Source organism: Gopherus evgoodei, chromosome 1, assembly GCF_007399415.2.
Source record: "Gopherus evgoodei ecotype Sinaloan lineage chromosome 1, rGopEvg1_v1.p, whole genome shotgun sequence".
In the NCBI taxonomy this organism is placed as follows: Eukaryota; Metazoa; Chordata; order Testudines; family Testudinidae; genus Gopherus; species Gopherus evgoodei.
In genome coordinates, this window is record NC_044322.1 from 327,819,309 (window position 1) to 327,840,745 (window position 21,437).

At 43.2% G+C, this 21,437-nt stretch overlaps 1 protein-coding gene across 3 annotated transcripts in view; it reads left to right on the forward strand.

Annotated features, from left to right (window-relative positions):
- The first annotated feature begins 478 nt into the window (after nucleotides 1–478).
- Nucleotides 479–21,437, forward strand: part of MAPK11 (mitogen-activated protein kinase 11) — a 54,788-nt gene continuing 33,829 nt past the window's right edge. The window contains exons 1-2 of one of the 3 annotated variants that reach the window (XM_030549191.1): nucleotides 479–925; nucleotides 21,003–21,132. In XM_030549191.1, the coding sequence (XP_030405051.1) occupies nucleotides 813–925; nucleotides 21,003–21,132 (243 nt within the window). In that variant the 5' untranslated portion in view covers nucleotides 479–812. Of the gene's footprint in view, nucleotides 926–21,002; nucleotides 21,133–21,437 lie in introns of those variants that run through there. The other 2 variants (XM_030549190.1, XM_030549192.1) reach the window with 2 other exon arrangements.

Genomic DNA, 21,437 nt, shown 5'->3' on the forward strand with positions numbered 1-21,437 from the left:
TATTGCCAACTTCCTGCCTTCAAAAATCATGATAGTAAAAAAAAAATTGGGGTTCTTTTTATTTGCTTTGTGGGGTTTGAGCCTTTAGGAGTTGTGTTTTTCAAGTTTTTCATTTTAACCCCGAGGGCTAGAAACTTAGTTCTTCTGCAAATGGAAGCTGAAAGTCTAAGATAATCAAATGATTCCAGGCACTCGGACTTCAAGAAAAATACTATTTATCGTGAGATTCACGATCAAATCGCTAGAGCTGGCAACAAGGTAAAATCTGCTGCTAGCCAGATCTGTTAGTTGTGGAACAGCTTCCTAATAATTCAGTAAATTTACATTAGACCCAATAATACACTAATACAAGTGAACAGCTGATTTGGCAAAACTGGGTGACCAGATCCGCCTTTCCTCTCTCCTCTCGTGTCCATGCTGAATTGGAAGGGGCGGGGTGGGAGGTGCCCTGGTTCTTCCAGGCTGGAGCGGATAGTCTGAGCTCTGCCAGGCTTTCCCGCACCCTCTGAAATGATCAGCTGTGTCCATGGCTTGTGACAGGGTCAGGGGAATAATGCTGCCCTGCCCCTTGCTGTCACGCTGGGGGGGGGGGGGGAGATAGTGTGACAGTGGCCCTGAGCTTGCATTTCTGGCTACCTTTCTAGGTGCTTCCCCCCTCCGCCTTTCTCGTCTCCACTTCCCTCCTCCTGCCGTTTCCCCCTCCCTTTTCCCTTCCCCCGGTCCCTCCCCCAGCCCCCGCTGGCGGTGCTCGGGCGGCTCTTTCCAGCTGGAGCGCTCTGGCTGCTGAGCCGCTGCTGCGGCTGCTCCGGAAAATGTCCGAGCGAGGCGGTTTCTACAAGCAGGAATTGAACAAGACGGTGTGGGAGGTTCCCCAGCGCTACCAGAACCTGACCCCGGTGGGCTCCGGAGCCTACGGCTCTGTGTGGTAGGTGCCAGCCGCGGGCGGAGGGCAGGAGGGGCCGGGCCCCCAGGCAGAGGTACAGCTCCATGCTCCCCCTACCCCACTCCCCGGCCCGTCCGGCAAGAATTGCCCGGCTGCCAGCCTTCTGCTGGGCGCAGACAATGCCCGGAAGCCGTTTGCATGGGGAGCCGCTAGGCCTGGGCTGGTATTGGGTTCGTGTGTTTGTGCTACGCCCAGGATCGGGACGCGGGTGGATTTCTGTGACCCATGCGGGATAGCCGCCGCTGCACATAGGCAGGGGCGCTGGAAAGATTTTTATAGTGGGGGTGCTGAGAGCCACTGAATCAAACTCTAAACCTCATATAGGATGGAAACCACTTCAAGCCGGGGGTGCGGCAGAACCTCCAGCACCCATAGGATCTTTGTATGAATGCATGCTATCGATCCTAACACTGTAGGCTCTCTCTTACCCTATGTGTGTGTGATTTTTCTCTTCCCCGCCCCCACTAGGGTTAGGAGGAGGGAGAGCTGGAGTTGAAACTCTCACAATAATGTTGAGCTCTGGAGTTCCTCATGGGTTGCTAAGGGTAACCCAGGTCATTCCAGGCTTCTGAAAAGAGGCTTCCTCCCCGACTAGATTTAAGATCTTCCTCACTGCTCAGCAGCATGCATGAATTAAAGTTTGCTAGGATGACTCTTTTATTCACACTGCTATGAGGGGTGGAAATCTAGTGCATTCATTTTAGGGGTGAAGGTGACGGGCACTGCCTTTCAAACAACTTACCATTCCTCTCTTTAAACAAAATTTTAGGTGGGTAAATCACCAGAGCCTGTTTTCCCCCCCTTCAGTAGCCTGCTCACTAGTTGATATAATGCATCACCTCAGACCTTCACCTAAAAATACTTCCAGGCTCATTTAAACCTGTTTCTAGGTGTACGGAGACAATGAGGAGTTTGTTTACAGAGTCAATCCATCTATCAAGGAGGAAGCCTTCATTTTATGTGCACTTTTAGCTCAGTGAAAATTGCAACACTACCAGGAATCTTGCAGAGTCATTATCTCTGTGAATCAGAAATAAAACCTGGCTGCTTCTTTAGAATCAGGCAGAGAAGAGTAAGAGTGTTAGTGCTGAGAGATTTTTGCATGAATAGCAACGTTCTCCTTGTTAATGTTATGAGAAGTTTCATTGCATTCTGTCATGCCTGTTTCAGGATTACTGTGTGACCCATTGTCTTGCCTGCAACTTACTTGCTCCATATTTGTGTCTGAAATAAGACCTCGTTTCTATGAGTTACGTGATTCCTGGCAAACAGGTTAATCAGAGAACCAGCAGAGGAGTGGAGAACAAAGAAATAAGTAGAATGATATAGTGGTAAACATTATTTGAGGTGAGCTGTAGGATATATGGAAAAGCACATGGCATCAAATTCTGCTCTAACTTATACCCCATACAGCCTCATTTGGCCAAATTCAGTTCTTGGATACGGCAGTGTAAATCAGTGAAGTCAGTAGAGTTACTCTGGATCAACACCAGTGTAAATGAGAACAGAATTTTGCCCACTGACTTCAGTTGAATTGTAAGTCAGGACAGAATGAGACCTCAAGACTGTACACTGTTAATATTGTGCAGAGATCCATTGTGTGTCCTTTCCATTAAACACTTCTGTTTTGAATAATTGCTCAGTTATCTATCAGAATTCATTTACTTTGTGCTTCCAGTCCTGCAGGATCAAACTACTTTCCTATTTGATTCATATTTAACTATATTTGTAGAAACTGAATCATTTTCAGAACTGGTAACTCTTTAAAACTCTTTAAAAAGTCACTGTCAGTTTAAAAACCATACCTCTATCTGAATTATTTTATCTATCTACCACGAAACCCCTGTCATGACTATAATCAAAGACACTAATGAAAAAAAGTTCTCAATTTTGTTTCCATTTGATTTATGTTGTGCATTTGACAAAGCCTTCTGAATGGTCAGTTTCACTCTTTCCCTCTATTGTCAGTTTCTTAAGGATTTTTTGTTTGGGACTTTCACACAACAGGGGAGAGAGAATCATTTTTAAAATACGAAAATGTGATTTAACCCCCTGCCTCTCTCCCGTCCTCCAGAATGATTGGCAGGGGATCTTAGGGCAGGTGGTGTACCTGGAAGTTCTCTTAACTCATTTTCTCGAATTAACTAGATTTCAGGTTTTTCCTTTTTCTACAAATCTGTGTGATCATTCATACGTTTCCTTGCAACTAAGGGCACAATTCTGTGACTATCTCTGTTCCTAAGTTATTTAAACCATAGCTCTTAGTTTGAGGATTCAGGTTTTTTCTGTTAGTTTGAGAACTATGTTATATTTGCAGTTGGAAAACAAGCCTCTTAGTTTTCTAATTGCACCTGATTAGTCTGTCCTTTTTCCTTAAGATAAAATATTTCTAAGAAAAATCTGTACTGTAATGCCAAAAACTTTTCAATCATAATAAAGGAAATCGAAACAAGTGGTGTTTCACGTGCTGCACAGCTGGCTTTTTTTCAGCTGTGGTAGAATTTATGTCTTCCAGTTATCTCCCTTCCCCGCCCCCCCAATGAAATCCTAGCTGTTGACAAATGGAAAAGCATAGAAATTAGGAGAGAAAATGCAGGGAAGTGCATCTGAAATGAAAGCGGTGATAAGGGCTTATTGCTAAAATATTCATTTTTTGACCAAAGTATTAAGTTGTTACTTACATGAGTAGTCAAGTTGCCCCAGTGAGACTATCAGGGCCGGCTCTAGGCGCCAGCCTAGCAAGCAGCTGCTTGGGGTGGCCAACGGTGCGGGGCGGCACGTCTGGGAATTCGGCGGTGGGTCCCTCACTCCCTCTCGGAGCGAAGGACCAGCCGCCGAATTGCCACTGAAGACTGAAGCAGCGGCAGTAGAGCTGCAGATTGCAATCGCGGCTTTTTTTTTTTCTCCTCCTTTTTGCTCCTTGGGGCGGCAAAAACCCTGGAGCCGGCCCTGGAGACTATAGATGTGAACAAAAGCCCATCATTGTGAGAAAAGGATTCATGGCCTGTAAAAAGAAAAGAGAAACGTTGTACAATTATTTTAATATCCATTGATATTTTGAATGTTTTCCACAGTGGAATCAGTGATATGTTGATAACAAGTATATGTCTCACCCAGGAGAACTGGTCATCTCTTGACTAATGTGTTCTGCCCCTTATATGACTAATCCCAACCCTATGCAGCAAAGTACTTAAACCATGCTTAAGTCTTGTTGAAATCAACTGCATTTAAGCACGTGCCTAAGTGCTTTGCTGAATCAAAGCCATAGTCTTGAAATCCAAACACTGGCTTTGAAATAGGATCAAAGTTTTTAATAGAATCCAATGTTTCTTAACAGTACTGGAACAAATCTTTATTCATAGTAAGATGTTCCCCTCCTTTCTGATTCAGGATAACTGTTTCCTGCAAATATTCCCCTTTTAATGTAACTTGTTACTTGCGTCTGAGGGACTTTGGGGTAAAAAAAAATGTTGTAATTGTTGCATTCAGCATGTTGGGCTAAATCATGCTAGTGAAGATTCTATCAGACAACCTCTCAGCCTTGGAGTGACTTTTTTAAAATTAATTTTTGTATGACTACATCTCCTTTTTTAAATTAGAGTTTGAAATAAAGGGGGGAGAGAGCAGATGTTTTTGTGGTCCTATAGCTCAAAATGATTTTGGTATAAAACGTTTTGCAGCCCCTTTCACTAGGTATTTATTTAAATGCTGGCAATGTGCTTTGATGTTGTACCAGATGCAAAATACAATCTCTGACCCACAGAGATTAGCCTCCTCACATTGAAGGTGCATCAGAGTGGGGCTCATTCCTGGTCCTGCCTATAGCAGCCCTGCCTAGTACCCTATTGGAATTCAGAGCCCACAGGCACTGCACAAAGAACTTCTGTGGAGTCCTCGCCTCAGGCACTGCGCCCCTATACTATATTTTCATCAATTAACTCTGCAGATGTAGGCTGCACAGTCTTCCTTAGCTAAGAACTTTTCATTTTAGCCTTCACCCATTGAAGTCAGTCGATGTTCTATCATTGACTTTGATAGGTGCAGGATCAGGTCCTTTAAGCATAGCTCAAAAACAAACAAATAAGTATGCAGGTCAAACGTCAAAGGGTCATAACTTACTCAAATACAAAAAAATTTTCACTGTAATACTCCACGACATTTCTTCTCACTTAGGGCTATTTACATGATGCCAAATATCCACTTTCAAGGCCCAGCCATTTATCATAGAGAGTTGAGTTTTTCATTTCTAAAAAGTTGCAAGGATTTTTATATAATGGAAAACTTGTTTTTGAATATATAAAAATAAAAAAAACCTGACATTTTTTGCTTTTAAACTTACCCCAAAATTTCTTTGTGCAGAGACCAAGCATAAACATATTACTTCAGAAAGAGAATATTTCAGGAAGCTGTATGTGACAGATAACAAGAGATTAAAATAGAAACTGTTATGCAATCTTTAACTATAATTACTCCTGACATAATAAAAATAAATTAGAGTAACTGTGATGCCAATATTATGCATTTTAGCATCCTCAGTACAGATCCCTTTCTTGAAGAAATGCATACACATTAAACATCTAGGGTTAAATCCTAACTTCTCAATAGCAAAACTTCCACTGACTTCAATGGGGCCAAGATTTCATCCCTACTCAGTGAGTTTTAAAACCATTTTCGATTTAAACTACACTTTTTCTATTAACTTTGTATCCTCCCCTCCCCAGTGTTCCAAAGGGCATTTTGTAATATCTGCCTATTTGGATGGGAAAGAAGTGTACCGAAATATATCTTGTTTCTGTTCTAAGAAGAATAAAATAAAATTGGCCTATGTCATAATTACAGGGCAAATTTTGTTTTCAATCCTTTTTATCCTATTTGAGTGGACTTCTCAACTGACTGGCCTGGCTTCCCTCACCTTTCTGAATGATCCAGACACTCTTGGGCTACATCTACACTGCATAGTTCTTGTGGCAACATGTAGCTATACACAGCAGCAAAACGCTGGCTGCATCTATGCAGGCTGTATAGCTACACATGATGGTGAAAGGCTCTCGCAAGGGGAAGCAGCGGGAAAAGGCTTGTTAGCAGGAGTTGCCGGAACCTTTCCCCACTGCCAGAGCTTTTCCCTGTGGCAGTGGGCCAGTACGCTGTTAAAAATAGCAGTGTGGATGGGGAGGCACTGCTTGGGTGAGTAGAGAGCCTGGCAGGGTACATACCCACAGGATTCAGGCACCAAAGCAGTGCCTTGTTATCTACGCTGCTATTTATACTTGTGCTAGGGCTGTATGTAGCGTATGTACTCTATATGCATCCCCTGGCACAGGGCTAAATAGCAGTGTAGCTGGTAAGATGCTGCTTAGGTGAGTAGGGTAAAAATCACACCTGAATCCCTAGGTATGTACACTACCTGATTGTCTACATGCCCAAGCCATGCCTGCCCCATCTACATGGCTATGTTTAGCAGAGTGATATCCCACTGCCTCCCCAGCTGCCAGAGCCTTCCCTGTTGCATAGGGAAAGGCTCCAGCAGCAAAGAAAAGTTCTGGCAATGGGAGAGTAAAGGGGCATTCACTTCTTGAGTGCTTCCAAGTGTGGGTGTGGTACCACAGTCAGTTCTCACCCATGGCGCCTCATGCAAGTTGCCGGCCAACATCTGGCCAAGTCACAAAGTCCCAATGAAACCCTTCTGGAGTACTAAAGAGTCCAGTAAATAAACAAACAATCTATTTGCCCTCAATAGGATCTTCAGCACCAGCTCTGGCCCCTTTAAATTCAACCCACTGTGCAGGCTCCCAAATAAGCCCTGTCTCCTTTTTGGGGCTTGTACTAACTTTACCTGTGTCTGGTATGGGAATCTGGGCCCACCCACTACTCTGGGTTCCAGCCCAGGGATCCTGTACGCAGCAGCCACATACTACTGACTTCAATCCTTTGCTGCTATTTTCCTGGATCCCTTTTATCTCCAGTCTGATCTCATGGCCAGCCTGCTCGCTGCAATCCCAGCTAAGTAAGTTCAGCCGTAAAGTCTGATTGTTAGGCTCCTTTGCCCAGAGAGCAGCTCCCTTCTTCACTCCTCTGTTCCCAGACAGGAACTGACCTGCTAAGACCAAGTAGCTCCTTCTGTCTGGGCCAGCCGAGCTCAGATTGGCTGTTGCTCACCTCTCTAAGCCTCGGAGAACCAGGTTTCTGTGGTTTCCGAAGTGGCTGTTCCAGAGAGGCCTCTCTAGGCAGGCCTGGAGAATCCACCTTCACTGCTGTTTCTCCCACATTGCTGCTGCCTAGTGCGAGATGTAGTAGGGCTGTGGGGCCTCCTGTAGGGAGCTGCAAAGGCCAGGTACACCCTAACACTGGGATGCAACGGAAAAAGGTTCTGATGGCTCCAGAGACTTTAATTGCCATGGGTAGCTACACACGCAGTGTGGATAGAGCTGGCTCTTTACTGTGGCATGTACCCATGCGCTGCATGCTGATGCTAGTAGAATGGAGTGCAGTGCAGACAGGCCTTTAGACTTGATGTCTGGGTTGCAGCCCCACCCTGTTTCCCAACTTCATTAACCCAGCAGGCCCAATTGAGTTTGCCACCTGTAAAACTTTTCCTCCAGGAGCCTGTGACAGCTGCTGATTAAAGTGACTCAAAAACAGCTTCTTCACAGTAAAGCATTATTTATTAACCCAAAAATACACAGCATGCAGAGCAAACAGTAAAAGTGACAAAGTCTATATGCATATTTCCCCATACCTATATCTTAATCTTTCCTTGCCAGCTTTTGTAAGCTCTCCTCTGCCCAGTTAACCCCATCTCTGTCTGGGAGAGGCACAGATTGCCTTCTACAGCATGCTCTTTATGACTGTCTCCCCTATTGAGTCTCCCTGTCAGCATGGAGACCACCCCTCTTCTCCCACCTCTCCCTTTTAGGTCAGCATGTTTAAAGTTTTAGCTTCTCCTTTGGCACCTAGGTGCAGGCCTGGGAAAAGTACACCTTGCCAGACTAGCTGGAGCCAGGCAGCTATTCCCGGATCAATAGCTTCCCTATTGTTTCCTCACGGACCCTTGATATTCTTTATGATAGCACCTTATTTTAGCCATTGTTTCATTTCCTGTTGGTTTCCTTCTTACTGCCTCCTTTGATTTATCTCCACATATTTAGGCAGGATAATATCACACAGGTAAACTGAGGTGCATATATTTTGTTTTAAAAAATACACATAATTCTTTCATTCTCCACAGACTATAATAAAATATGCCTTGATTCAGAAAAGCACTTATGCACATGCTTAAGTCTGATTGACTGTAATGAAACATAAGCATCTTCTTAAAGTTAAGCTTACATACTAACCTGTAAAAAAGGATCCTTTCCTGAATTTGGTCTGTCTTTGTTTTGAGGCATTGGAAGGGAAGATGAAGCAATAGGATTAAGGTTCCCAACTTATAAAGTTTGAGATCCTGATCCTGTGATTCTGCTGGTTTTAAAATCAGCTTGGGGGTGCAGTGAACTGCATGACTGGGGCCTAAATTATAAAGTAATTGCTTTACCAAACTCATTTCATAAATTGTCTTAATGTTAAGAGCACCAAAACCACTTCGAAGACCATTAAGTAGTGTTTGGGGAGGAGCGGGGGAGGTTGTTGGTATTTTTTAAAATTATACTAAATTGTTAGACTGTAAATCACCTTTGGCTAAAAATAGAATCACTCCTGAGCTACAATCTTATTTGAGGACTTTTTGCCCACAGCACCTTTTTATGGCAGTTTTAAGCCACCACAAATATCTATTTCTAATGGAAATATGAATACAGCATTAATTACAGTAACACTAAATGTATACTTTCAACTTCAAGTAAAACATCACCACTGTAATTTGTGTCATTTGTAAAAGTGCCTGCTTATTTGAATGCTAAAAGAATACAGAAGCGATCATACTCTGGAGTAATACATACACTTTTCATATATAGATATATTTGAGAGCCAAAGACTTGAAAAGTCTGCAAGGGTGAAGGCTCTGATTCTGAAATCAGATCTGCACCAGTGGGACTTTGCAGAGGTAGTTTACTGAAGTGAGCTTTGTAGTCTGAAAGGTGCACTCATTGGGATCCCTTTGCAGGATTTGAGCCTACATTCAGCCCTGCTGAGGGTTAGCTTCATTGTCTTAATTGGAGGGGCACTGCTTACATTAAGGCTAAACTTGGACCTAAGTATGGTTCTGCTGATGTCTACATTGGTTCTAATGAGGTCTGTGTTTTAAAGAGGATAATGATTCTTACTGAAGATGACTATGCAAAGCTTTTTAGTGAATTGCAAGATATGGATCTTATTTATAGGAGTTGTAGACTGATTTCAAACCAAGGCTGGCAAAGGAAATACAAAAAACATCTTTTTCTGGCAGCAAAGGGACACTTACTACTGAAGATTTGGGTTTTTTTCTAACACATTTTATAGAGAAAATGGAAGGACTCCTGCCAGGAGACAGGCTTGAGACTGACTTGTTTCCTTGAGTTTGCATTTCTGTTTCCTGGTAGAAACAGAGCGACAATCCTGATCTGATGAAAAATGAACTGAGCAGAGTCTTTGACAGCTTTGCCATTTTGGGTTTTGATGCAATCTCTCCTGCTCTCATTCAATCTCCCCCATTTCATGGTGAATCTTGACACTAGCACAACAGGATTCTGATTGCTTGGGGACCTTGAATTATAGCTGCTGTTGTTTTTTGTTGTTCATTTCTGTTACCACGGAGCCTGGGAGCCCCTAGTCATGAGCCAGGACCCCACCGTGCAAGACAACATACAAAATCAGAACAAAAAGATAGTCCCTGCCTGAAGAGCATGGAATCTAAATATGGGACAAGACAGCGGATGGATACAGACTTACAGGGTGCACAAGGAAACAATGAGACTATGTTGGTCAGCATGATGGGTGGTGGTCACAGCGCTCCCGCATCCTAACTGTTATGTTTTTTGTAGGCATCATGGCAAAGGAGAATTTCAGGGAAGGGTTTGAAGAAGGATAATGCATTAGTTATTCAGGTCTTTACCGTGAGCTCCTCCCAAGCATGTAGGGCAGCATGGAAGAAAACATGAAGTTGCTTGTTTGAAAATTTAACAAGTGGGCTGTGGAGGCTGGCATCATGTGTTGATCAGAGGTGGAAGTCAGTATCTCAATAGCTAATAACATGATAAATAGGGTGGGAATAAGCTGTGAAGGGCCTGCAAGTGAAGACAAGTGGCTTATGACAGAGGTTTTAGAGAAAGGAGAGTCAGCAGAGGGATGCAGAGAAATCTGTTGCATGGTTAAGCTATAGGCTAGGAAAATGATCTTTGCAGCAGTATTATGAATGGGTATGAATGAGGCAAGATTACATTTGCCAATGCCAGAGAAAATGTTATTGCAGTAATCGAGATGTGAGATGCTGAGAACCTGGAGGAGAGTGCTAGCTGTGTAGATGGATCAGAAAGAATGCATCTTAAAGAGGCAGACAGAATTAACAAGACATAGACATGGCCTGAGTTTGAGGATCTGGAGATCAGTCTGAGTCAAAGAAGATGCTTAGGTTATGGACCTGAGTGACTGACAGGATGATGGTGTTGTCCACAGTGATTGAGAAAGGAGGTAGCATGGAGGGCTGAAGTGGACAGGAAGAGATTAGGAGCTCTGTTTTTGCCTCATTGAGCTTGAGCTGATGATTAGACAGCCACAAGGAAATGTCAGAGAGAGGCTGAGATTTTAGTTTGGACAGAAGGAGACAGGTCTGGAGTAAAGAGGTAAAAGGACAGAGTCCTTTGGATCTCCAACAGAAAGTTGGAAAGGGCATGAGAAGGATCCTCTGAAGGACATGCTGGAATGATTAAAGTAGTAAGAGGTGAACCTGGAGAGGTCAGAAAAACGGAAGCCAAGGGAGGACAAGATTTCAAAAAGAAGCGTATGATCAACTGTTGCAAAGGCAGCTGACAGGTTGAGGATGAAGATGGAGTACCGGCTCTGAGCTTAGACGAGGAAGAAGTCAGTGGTGACTGGTGAGAGTAGTTTCAGTGGAAAGGAAGGTTGGAAGTTGGATTGGAGGCTGTCTAAGATGGAATTCAAGGAGAGGAACTTTAGACAGCGACTGCAAACAGCATGTATAAAGAGCTTAGAATTTAAAGGGAGAAGGGACATGGGGTGGTAGTTGGAGAGGCAAATGGGTCAAGAGTAGGGTTGTTGTTGTTGTTGTTGTTTTATGGAAGAGACTAAGACAATTTTTAAGATGAGAGAGGCTTGTATGTGAGGGGAAGGAGCCAGGGGAGAATGAGTGGTGAAGGAGAAGAATAAGGAATAGGATGAGAGTGGGTGCAAAAGAGATCAAGAAATTGGATGGGATCACTGGGGCAAGTGGAGCAGTCAGAAAAGGATAGCAGGTGAGAACTTCTGTATCTGCTCCATGGAAAAAGAGCAATTTGTAGTAGGGAGGTGTGTGAGGGGGAACAAAGGCGAGGTGTGTTGAGAGAAAGTCATATTGTATTTGTCAGTTTTCTCTTGGAAGAAATTAGTAAGACCCTGTGCAGAGAGAACAGTGGAGGCGCATGAGAGCTGGTTTGATGACCCAGTCAAAGGTGGCAAGTAAGTGATTGTGACTATCGGATTCAATTAAGCAACTGGGAATATGGTAGATCACAAAGAGGTGAGAACAAATTCATAGTGGAGTAAGTCAGCCTGGATGTAGCATTTCCACCAGAGATGCCCTGCAGCACAAGAGCTGAAGCGCAGGAAGCAGATGTTGGGGGCAAGCCAGGGCTATGGATTGGTCGGGCAAAGCTTGTGATGGGAAAGAAAAGCAAAAGAGTCAAAGATGGAGTGAAGAATTTAGAGCATCAACAACCATATCAATGGAAGAAAGGGAAAGAGAGGGCAGGCCAGAGAAAACTGAGAACAGATGAGAAGTCATCAATGCTGATTAATTGGAAGTCACAAAATGGTCAAGTGACAGTGTTGGGGGAGGGAAGGGGTACTGATAGGTGATGCTGAAAGAGACTAGGTGGTGGCTGGAGAGAGGGAAAGATCAGAGAGAGAGCAGTGCATGGTGAAGACCAAGTCCAGTGAATGCTCTTTTGGTGAGTGGCAACAGACAGAGTTGAACAGGGGCTGCAGGTCAAATGAAGAGGTGAGGACAAAGAAACATGTAGTCAAGGGGTCGCATGGGTCATGTGCATGAAACTTCAAGTCACCAGGAATGAGTATAGAATCCTAGTATCAGAGGGGTAGCCTTGTTAGTTTGGATCTGTAAAAAGCAACAAAGAGTCCTGTGGCACCTGTGACAAAGTTCCTCCTCTACCTTGGTGGGTCCTGCGCTTATTGGCAGATTTGCCCACCTCAGTGATCTCCCCCACAGTCTGGATCAACTCCTCCTGTGTCGGATCAGGAGTTGGGAGGTTTGGGGGGAACCCGGATCCGCCCTCTACTCTGGGTTCCAGCCCAGGGCCCTATGGATTTGCAGCTGTCTATAGTGCCTCTTGTAACAGCTGTGTGACAGCTACACCTCCCTGGGCTACTTCCTCAAGGCCTCCTCCAAACACCTTCTTTATCCTCACCACAGGATCTTCCCTCTCAATCTCAGCTCCTTGTGTCTCTTGCTCCCAGCTCCTCACACGCACTTCCTCTCCTTTGGCTCCTCCCCATCTGACTGGAGAGAGCTCCTTTTAAAACCCAGGTGCCCTGATTATTAGCGTGCCTTGATTGGCTGCAGGTGTTCTAATCAGCCTGTCTGCCTTAATTGGTTCTAGCAAGTTCCTGACTACTCTAGTGCAGACCCTGCTCTGGTCACTCAGGGAACAGAAAACTACTCACCCAGTGACCAGTATATTTGCCCTCCACCAGACTACTGCACCCCACTGGACTGGGTCTGTCACACACCTTAAAGACTAACAGATGTATTGGAGCACAAGCTTTCGTGGGTGAATGCCCACTTCGTCAGACGCATGTGGAGCTTATGCTCCAATACATCTGTTAGTCTTTAAGGTGCAACAGGACTCTTTGTTGATTTTTATAGAATCATAGAAGATTAGGGTTGGAAGAGACCTCAGGAGGTCATCTAGTCCAACCCCCTGCTCAAAACAGGACCAACCCCAACTAAATCATCACAGCCAGGGCCTTATCAAGCCATGTCTTGAAAACCTCCAAGGAACGAGATTCCACCGCCTCCATAGGTAACCCATTCCAGTGCTTCACCACCCTCTTAGTGAAATAGTTTTTCCTAATATCCAACCTAGAACTCCCCCACTGCTACTTGAAACAATTGTTCCTTGTTCTGTCATCTGTCACCACAGACAGCAGCCAACTTCATCCTCTTTGGAGCCCACGTTCAGGTAGTTGATGGCCACTATCAGATCCCCTCTCACTCTTTTATCTTCTGCAGACTAAATAAGACCAGTTGCCTGAGCCTCTTCTCATAAGTCATGTGCCCCATCCCCCTGATCATTTTTGTTGTCTTCCACTGGACTTTCTCCAATTTGTACACATCCTTTCTGTGGTGGGGGCCGAAAACTGGATGCAGTACTCCAGATGTGGCCTCACCAATGCCAAATAGAGGGGAATAATCACTTCCCTCGATCTGCTGGTAGTGTTCATACTGATGCAGCCCAATATGCTGTTAGCCTTCTTGGTAACAAGGGCACTACTGACTCATATCCAGCTTCTTATCCACTGTAATCCCCTGGTCCTTTTCTGCAGAACTGCTGCTTAGCCAGTCAGTCCCCAGCCTGTAGCGGTGCATGGGATTCTTCCTTCCTAAGTTGTCCTTGTTGAACCTCATCAGATTTCTTTTGGCCCAATCCTCCAATTTGTCTGGGTCACTCTGGAACCTATCTCTACCCTCCAGCATATCTACCTCTACCCCTACTTAGTGTAATTTGCAGACTTGTTGAGGGTGCAATCCATCCCATCATCCAGATCATTAATGAAGATGTTGAACAAAAGAAGACTGAGTGGTGAAAGACAGAGAAAGCCAAGAGTCAAAGAGAGGAATGCTGATGGGGAGGAGTTGGTGGGCAGTAGGTGACAGCAACATTGAGAGGCAGAGAAGAGGAGAGTTGGATGCAGTGCTGGTCAAAAGAGGAGAAAGGGTGGGACAAGGGAGGAAGGAGAGGTGGGAAGCAGCAGGAAAGGCAAAGGAGAAGTCCAACACCCCCAACCTGGGCTGATTCAGGGTGGGGAGTGGGAGAAGAAGAGACCTTTATAAGATGAAGGACTCCAGGTCTCTGTGAGAGCCAGGAGCTGGCGGGAGCAAAATATGAAGAGGTTGGAAAGATGGAGTGGCTGTTCCAGAGAAGGGCAGAGGAGAAGGATGAGGATGGGCGTGAGGTTACAAATGGGGACACAAGAAGGGCGGAAGTGGTGGCAGAGATGAGCGTAGGAGGTGAAGAGGGAGGGCCAGAGCTGGGGCAAATGTCACCAGTGGTAAGGAGGAGAAGGCAGAGGAGAGTGTGGATGTGGGATCTGGATTTGTGCTGGTAGGAAGAGCAGGGAGATTGAGATGAAGAGGAGCATGTAGAGGGGGAGAGTAACAAGGATGTGGAAATGGAGCCATTGAGGGGAAGGAAGTGGGGGGGAAGAAGGGGGAGGAGGAGATAGATGAATGGATGATATGCGCCAGGGGTGTGATGAGAGACGTGGGTGAGCAGCAGATGGACAATGATTACAAAGAGGGGGAAAAAAGGAGAGTTTGAAAAATGCTGTGCGGGTACTTGGGGTAGGGGAATTGGGACAGAATTGGTTCCCTGGTGCTGATAATAGGCAGCCTGAGTGCTTTTCCCAGGGACAGGAAGGAGACAACGAAGTTGCACTGCTGCAAGGATCTGGGTGAGAGGGGAGGGTCACTGAAACGGGGGGCTACGTAGTGGTTGTAGCCATGGGGCAGGGGAGGGGCCTCATGGAAGGGGTGGAGTGGGGGCAGGGCCAGGGGTGGGTGTTGAGCACCCACGGGAAAGAGGGGAAGTTGGCACCTCTGCTTGTAGTGGGACCCTCTGGAGGTCTGGTGAAAAAAGTAACTGTAAAAATGATGCTCTGGAGAACTACAGCTTTCAGCAAAGACAAATACCAAAAATGAGCACATTTTTCTGCAAAGAGTACAATTAATTCAGCATGCTATTTGGAAAATGAGCAACTTCCTTTGTGTTTCCAGCTTTGTAACGATTAATAAAGTTGTTAATTGTTTATCCAGTGCCAAAATGAGCATGGCAATTTACAAATAGAGTGAAACGGTCCCTTGTCCCAGAGACCTTTAAGATCTAACGCCTGGCTGCATGTAGCTCTTTGCAAGATCAGAGGCTAAATTTAGGCATGATGACCAACATTTTCTAGACTCCTAAGTCTATATTATGGCCTAAGTGTGGGATTTTCAAAAGTGACTTAGAAGCCCAAGGCCTGCCTCTGAAAATTTTGACAATTATGGAGAGAGCAAACAAGATATGGGAGGACTTAGGGAAAAGAAAGACGTTGGTAATGTAAATGAGATTGTTTGCTTGGGTTTATGCATACATCTTGATGGCACTATTTTTTTTTTAAAGTAAATTTTATGTGCAGCTTAGAAGTTGATAGTTTTAATTATAGTTTCTTATTCCATAATCTATAGCTACCTGACAGATTTTCTTTTTTGATGAAAGGTAGAATAAAATGCAGCTTGATCTTCAATAGTATATTAGCTTTGCAACAGTGACAGATCTTTATTATTTAAGCACTGGCAGTCTACTCAAAAGTGATGTAAGATAGAGATACCACATGGTCCCTGCACTAAGAGAGCTAACCATTCCAAGGCTCTAACCCTGCATACATTTGCACACATGAGTAACTTTACATGTGTGATTAGTCGCAGTGACTTCAGTCACAATGTCTGTAACCATTCCCCAAAAAAACTTATACTCGTGTAAAGTTACTCATATGCATAAGTATTTGAAGGATGGAGGTCTGAAAGACAAAGATTAGACTAAATCTCCCCGGTAGCCCAATGATTGCGTATAGTTAGTATATTGATTATTTTTATTCAATAAATTGTGATGGTAATAGATTTATATTGACATTGAATAATGTTTGTAGTTAATAACTAGGTTTCTTTGCTACTGAACTAAAGTGACATGACTAAATAGAAAAATCATAAGAAGCAGATATGTGCAATTTTATGATATGTTTAATACAGTATATGCAATGTAAGTTAATATAATAGCTGTTTGCTGCTTTGGCATTCATATGCTAGCTGTAAATTCATCTTAAATAATTGACACTGGTTGTGCTGGAGTTAAAGCAAAGCTAAAGTTCTTGCATACCTTATGAGCATGTCATAAGTTATGTGGAAACAATATCCAAGTGATACTGCATTGCAAAACCATAATATATCGCATCACTATTTGTAGAATGAGTAAGCGTTGTTCCTGTAGCAATGACATTAGTAGGTTGTTTTGCTGAAGACCATTACTCATCCTCTCTCCTTTTGTCTCGCTACCTTTCATATTTCTTACGCATGTACTTGTACATAATTGTGTGTTTCCTAGTAGACAAAGAAGCACTCTTTGCTTTGTAGGGTAAATGTGGCTCTCTGAAAGTTGCATTTACTAACTTCCTTGAAGTGCCATCAAATAATAAAGCATTTGTTTGGGGGTGAGAGATGAAGGGAATATTTCAGTTCCCTATGTTAGTTTATTTTGTTTGTTGGCGATACTTATCCAAAGCTGATAATGGGAAATGCTCGCTTCTTTACATTGGGACTGCAACATAGCTCCCTCCTGATTCTGCCATGCTGCCAACTGCTCTTATGGCACATTTCCTTGTGGTTGGATTGATGGCGTATGTGCTCTTTCCCAAGACTTCGCTCCATAATTCAGTAAACAGTGGCGGCTTTAAGAGCAGTCTCTTCTGGATGCTTTCCAAGGCACTGATGTTTGTAAACTTCGTGATATCGTCTCTGTTTAGCAGTTTTGTTTTTATAAAAAATAAACACATTGTCATTTTCACTCACCTTTATGGCATAACATGAATAAAATAATCAACAGTCATCACATACTGTACAGAAACTGATTTCATGATTGGGAATGGTAAATATATATAAGTAAACAGGACCAGCTCCAGGCACCAGCATTCCAAACAGGTGCTTGGGGCAGCAATCTGCAAGGGGCAGCAGTCTGTGTGTTTTTGCCCCCAAGCAGCGCACGGAATTGCCGCCTCGGACAGCTGGGGCAGTCCATGTGCCGTTAGGGTGGCACGTGCGTTTCTGCAGCGGTGGCAGTTTGGCGGCAGCTTCTATTTTCAGCTGTCCGCGGCAGCGCAGCTTCTGTCTTCTGGCTGAAGACAGAAGCTGCCGTCGAATTGCCGCCGCTGCGGAAACACATGTGCTGCCCTAAGGGCACAAATACTGCCCCCGCCATCCATAGTGGCAATTTGGTGCGCTGCTTGGGGCGGCAAAAACAGTACAGCCAGCCCTGTATGTATAAATGATATAAAATAAAATCGTTAGTTTCTTCTGAACTGATTCAGAAGCACACTGAAAGAGACTAAGAATTCAGAATGATCATGTAATTAATTTTTACTATGTCATGCAATTCATAAATATAAACCATTCTTTTTATTTATAAACAGCTGTATTGCCAATCCCAAGTATTCCAAAATCATGAGTCAGGATTCCAAAATCATGAAATTGGTTTGAAAACCATGAGATTGTTTTAAAATACTACATTTTGCGTTCTTTTCATTTGACTTCTGGTTTCTGAGCCATTCAACTACTCTGGCTTCATGTGTTCTTGCTTTTCTCTGCAACCATAAAGTCTGGAAAATTACTTCTTTTAGGAAATGAAAGGTCAGATTCTCAAATGATCTCATGATTTGAGCAGCTGGAGCTTTCAGAAAAGCACTAAATAATCAGAGTAAGCAACACTGAAACAGTCTCTCTAAATTAAGTAGTGATTTAAAATTACACTGAGCAGAAGGTTGTGAACAGTGCCAAAACAACCCTATTGCTCAAGCTTGATATCTCTTGACCACTTCCAGGTAGCAAATAAATGCTTAAAACCACTGAGCGTTCTGGGTTGACTGAGATCACATCTGAAAGGGACGCTGCTAAGATAGGTTGCAGAGTTAGCTTTTATAAAAACAACATCAGTAACAATGTTTTCAATAAATTAATACTTATAGAATTTCTGTGGGTAAAAAGCCCATTAAAAGAAGTATTTCCCAGCCGTGTTTGCAGCCTGAACAGCACGGCATACTGCTAATGTTTGAGAACCAGAAAGTGAAACTAAAAATATGCAGTAACAAAATTGAATAGTTTATTTTTATTGTCCAAGGTGAATTAAATGCGAAGAGTGAAGAGCATAAATAGTGGAAAGGAAACTAGATTTCACAAATTTCAGTTTTAATATCCAGCGTGGATGATGGGGCTGGTGAGACAAGTGAGAAAAACACTTCAAAAATATAATGGGCCAGGTCATCACTTGGTGCAGTCCACTGGCTGTAAAGGAGCTGTGCCAATTTAAACCAGCACAGTTTCGCTTTAAAAGTCACACAACTCCGGTTGCTACTTGCTTTTTCTCCCTCGTTCTGTTCCAATCTGGGCTAAGCCCCTGCTGTTTTAAGAACTGCCGAGGCTAGAAAGCAATGTTTTATACCATCTGAAAGCTCTGACTCATTCAAATGGTAAAAGCAATCCATCTCTAAGTTGAGCGTTTATCAAGCTACTGAATCCTGCAATTGAACTGAGGTGGGGGAGAAGATGTTTGTCAGAATGATGGGTCTTCCTAAGTCCTTCTCCAGAGTGCCCAGGTTCTGCAAGGCTTTCATGTGCCAGTGAAAGTATGAGTGGAGGTTTATGCATTGGCACAAATAAGGTTAGCTACTTGCTGGGTAGTGGTCTGCAGTAGGCGGTACTAAGCGTTAAGCCACCTGTGTATCCATTTCCTTCCTCAGAAATGTGCCAAGTTTAAAAGATCTAGAATGTAAGTGAAGAACAGGTATTCCAGAGGACACATGGGGTGAAATATTGGCACCACTGAAATCAATATATTTCAATCATTGACTTTAGTGGGGTCAGGATTTCACCCTAGGATTTAGATCTAGGCCTCATCATGCTAATGAGGCATGTGGCTACATATTTCTCTTACAACTTACTCCTATCCACATCATCCCCTTTTCCAGTCATGAAAAACATAGCCACTAAAATCACCTTCCTTGCCTGCTCAAGCTACATCAGATTGTCTCCTTGTCACCATCATGCCTTACATAAATCTGCCTCCTCCCTATTTGTCAGGCCAACTCTTCTGTCATATCACTCTGCCTGCCTCTCCTCACTGGAGATACTAGCCTTTTCCTGCACCTGCCTGTGCTTGCTTCCCTTTACTCATGTAGTCTCTTTTTTCTGGCGTGATCTACAGACCCACTACCCTCTCCAACTTTAAATCCCTCTTTAAGATCCAGTTCTGTGATGCTTACAAACTATCTGACTAAATAATCGCTTATCTGTTTCATTCATCTCATGATTGACTCACTTCTTCGCTGATCCCTACAAAAAACTTGTTGATTTAGTCTGCTTCCTCTTTGAGTGTAACTATAATTAAAAACAAATTCATTGCTCCATCCTGCTTTGCATTGGCCTTTGCTGCGTTTCTATGTAATCTAAGATAACTAGTTGTATAATCTTACTGATGCTGCCCTGGTTCTTTGTCCTCTACTTTTCCCCATTGTCTTGTTTGCCCATTTTTTGCGTTTAGTCAGAAAAGAGGTCCTGATCCTGCAACGGGCTGCAGATGAGTAGACCTCTGCCCCACATGGAGCTCCATTCAGTTCAGTGAGGTGCCATGCAAATATGGAGCGCCATCCACATGGAGTACAGGAACTGGGCATTAGTTTGTGAACTACTTATGGCAAAACGTATGTCTTTGTGCAGGAGCTCTTAGCACAATTTTGGGAGCCATTAAAATATATAGTATGACTACTAACCATTGCCATCTCACTCTTACACATGCTATTGTTGAATTTTCAACTAGATTGTTACTCAGTAAAAGGCTTCCTGTAAGATAATGTGTTAAAGATTATCACTTTATGATCATGCTGTCTCCAGCAACTGCAGATTGTGTTATCAACACTTTCGGTAGGCAACTTCACAGTTTTCTTAGCTGAACTGATTTTATTTTACTGGGAAAGTAAAAATGCAGGGATGGTATTAAATAGGGGAGGTAGAGTTTGATTATTGATTTAGCTGAACAAATGGTTTTCAAATGTCCTATGCATTGTCAGGAGATAAAGTGTAAACAAACCAGTTTTCCCCTCATTCGCAACATAATGCGCAGTATTTGTTTGGGGCTTGCCATGTGTTATATAGACTTGCTGCTGTATTGAAAATTAAGTCCCTATTCCTTCAAATGGTTACATACATGCTTAACTATGTATCTGAGTACTCCCACTGAAGACTGTGGGTTGCTCAAATGTGTAACATTGGGTGCATACTTAAATGTTTGTGGGCTTGGAGCCTTAATTGCATATATGTTCATTTATACTGGTGATTTGTTTGTTAGTAATGGTTCCTGAGGCAACTTTTATAGTCTGACAGTGGCTATTTAGAAATTTTAATCTCATGTCAGTAGATTTATGAAGATGTCATATACCATGCAAATGCTCGCGAGGCATAATTAATATTTGCTAGACAGTGTGGCAGCATCCTATAATTACTAAAGGCTCCAGTTTGTACACTAAGGGCTAGACTTCAAATCCTTATATTCCCTAAGAGTGCCTTGAGTTTGAGCAGGAGTTGGAAAGCAAAATTAATGAAGCTAATTCTCTGGCTATTTTCTATGCCAGATGGGGACAGGGTAATATCTAGGGATGAACAATATCATTAGGAGTTGGTAATTTGTTAGGAGGATTGCAAGAGAGCTATCTTTGAATATTGGAGGTTGTCTCCAAATAGCTCTCCCAGAGATCACTTTCAGGTGATAAAGCAGGAGGAAATAGAATCATAAACTCAAACTTTCTCATGTTGACTTTGGACTGTTACATCATGAGGCCTTGCCTAGAGATGCCAGGGTAGATCATGTTTTTTAATTTTTTTTTAATTTTCTCTTAGTTCAACATATGATACCAAAACAAGACAGAAGGTGGCAGTAAAAAAGCTTTCAAGACCTTTTCAGTCACTTATTCATGCAAGAAGGACCTATCGAGAGCTTAGGTTGCTTAAGCACATGAAACATGAAAATGTAAGTCAAGAGTTTGTACTTTGCATTCTGTTTCTATAAAAGAAAGTTTATAAACCGAAGTTTAATTTACTTTACCTACACTTATATTGGTAGAGTATATGTGATCCCTGTCTTGCCAAGAAATGGTTGCTGGTCCGGGGATTGATCCTAAATCCATTGAAGCCAATGGGAAGAATTCCATTGACATGAATGGATATTAATAGACACTAACAAGGTGTCTTTTGTTGAAAATGTGCTGTTACACTAGTAGAGAAGGGTAGAGTAAAGCATCAAACCCAAATAAAACTCAAATCTGCATTTGTCAG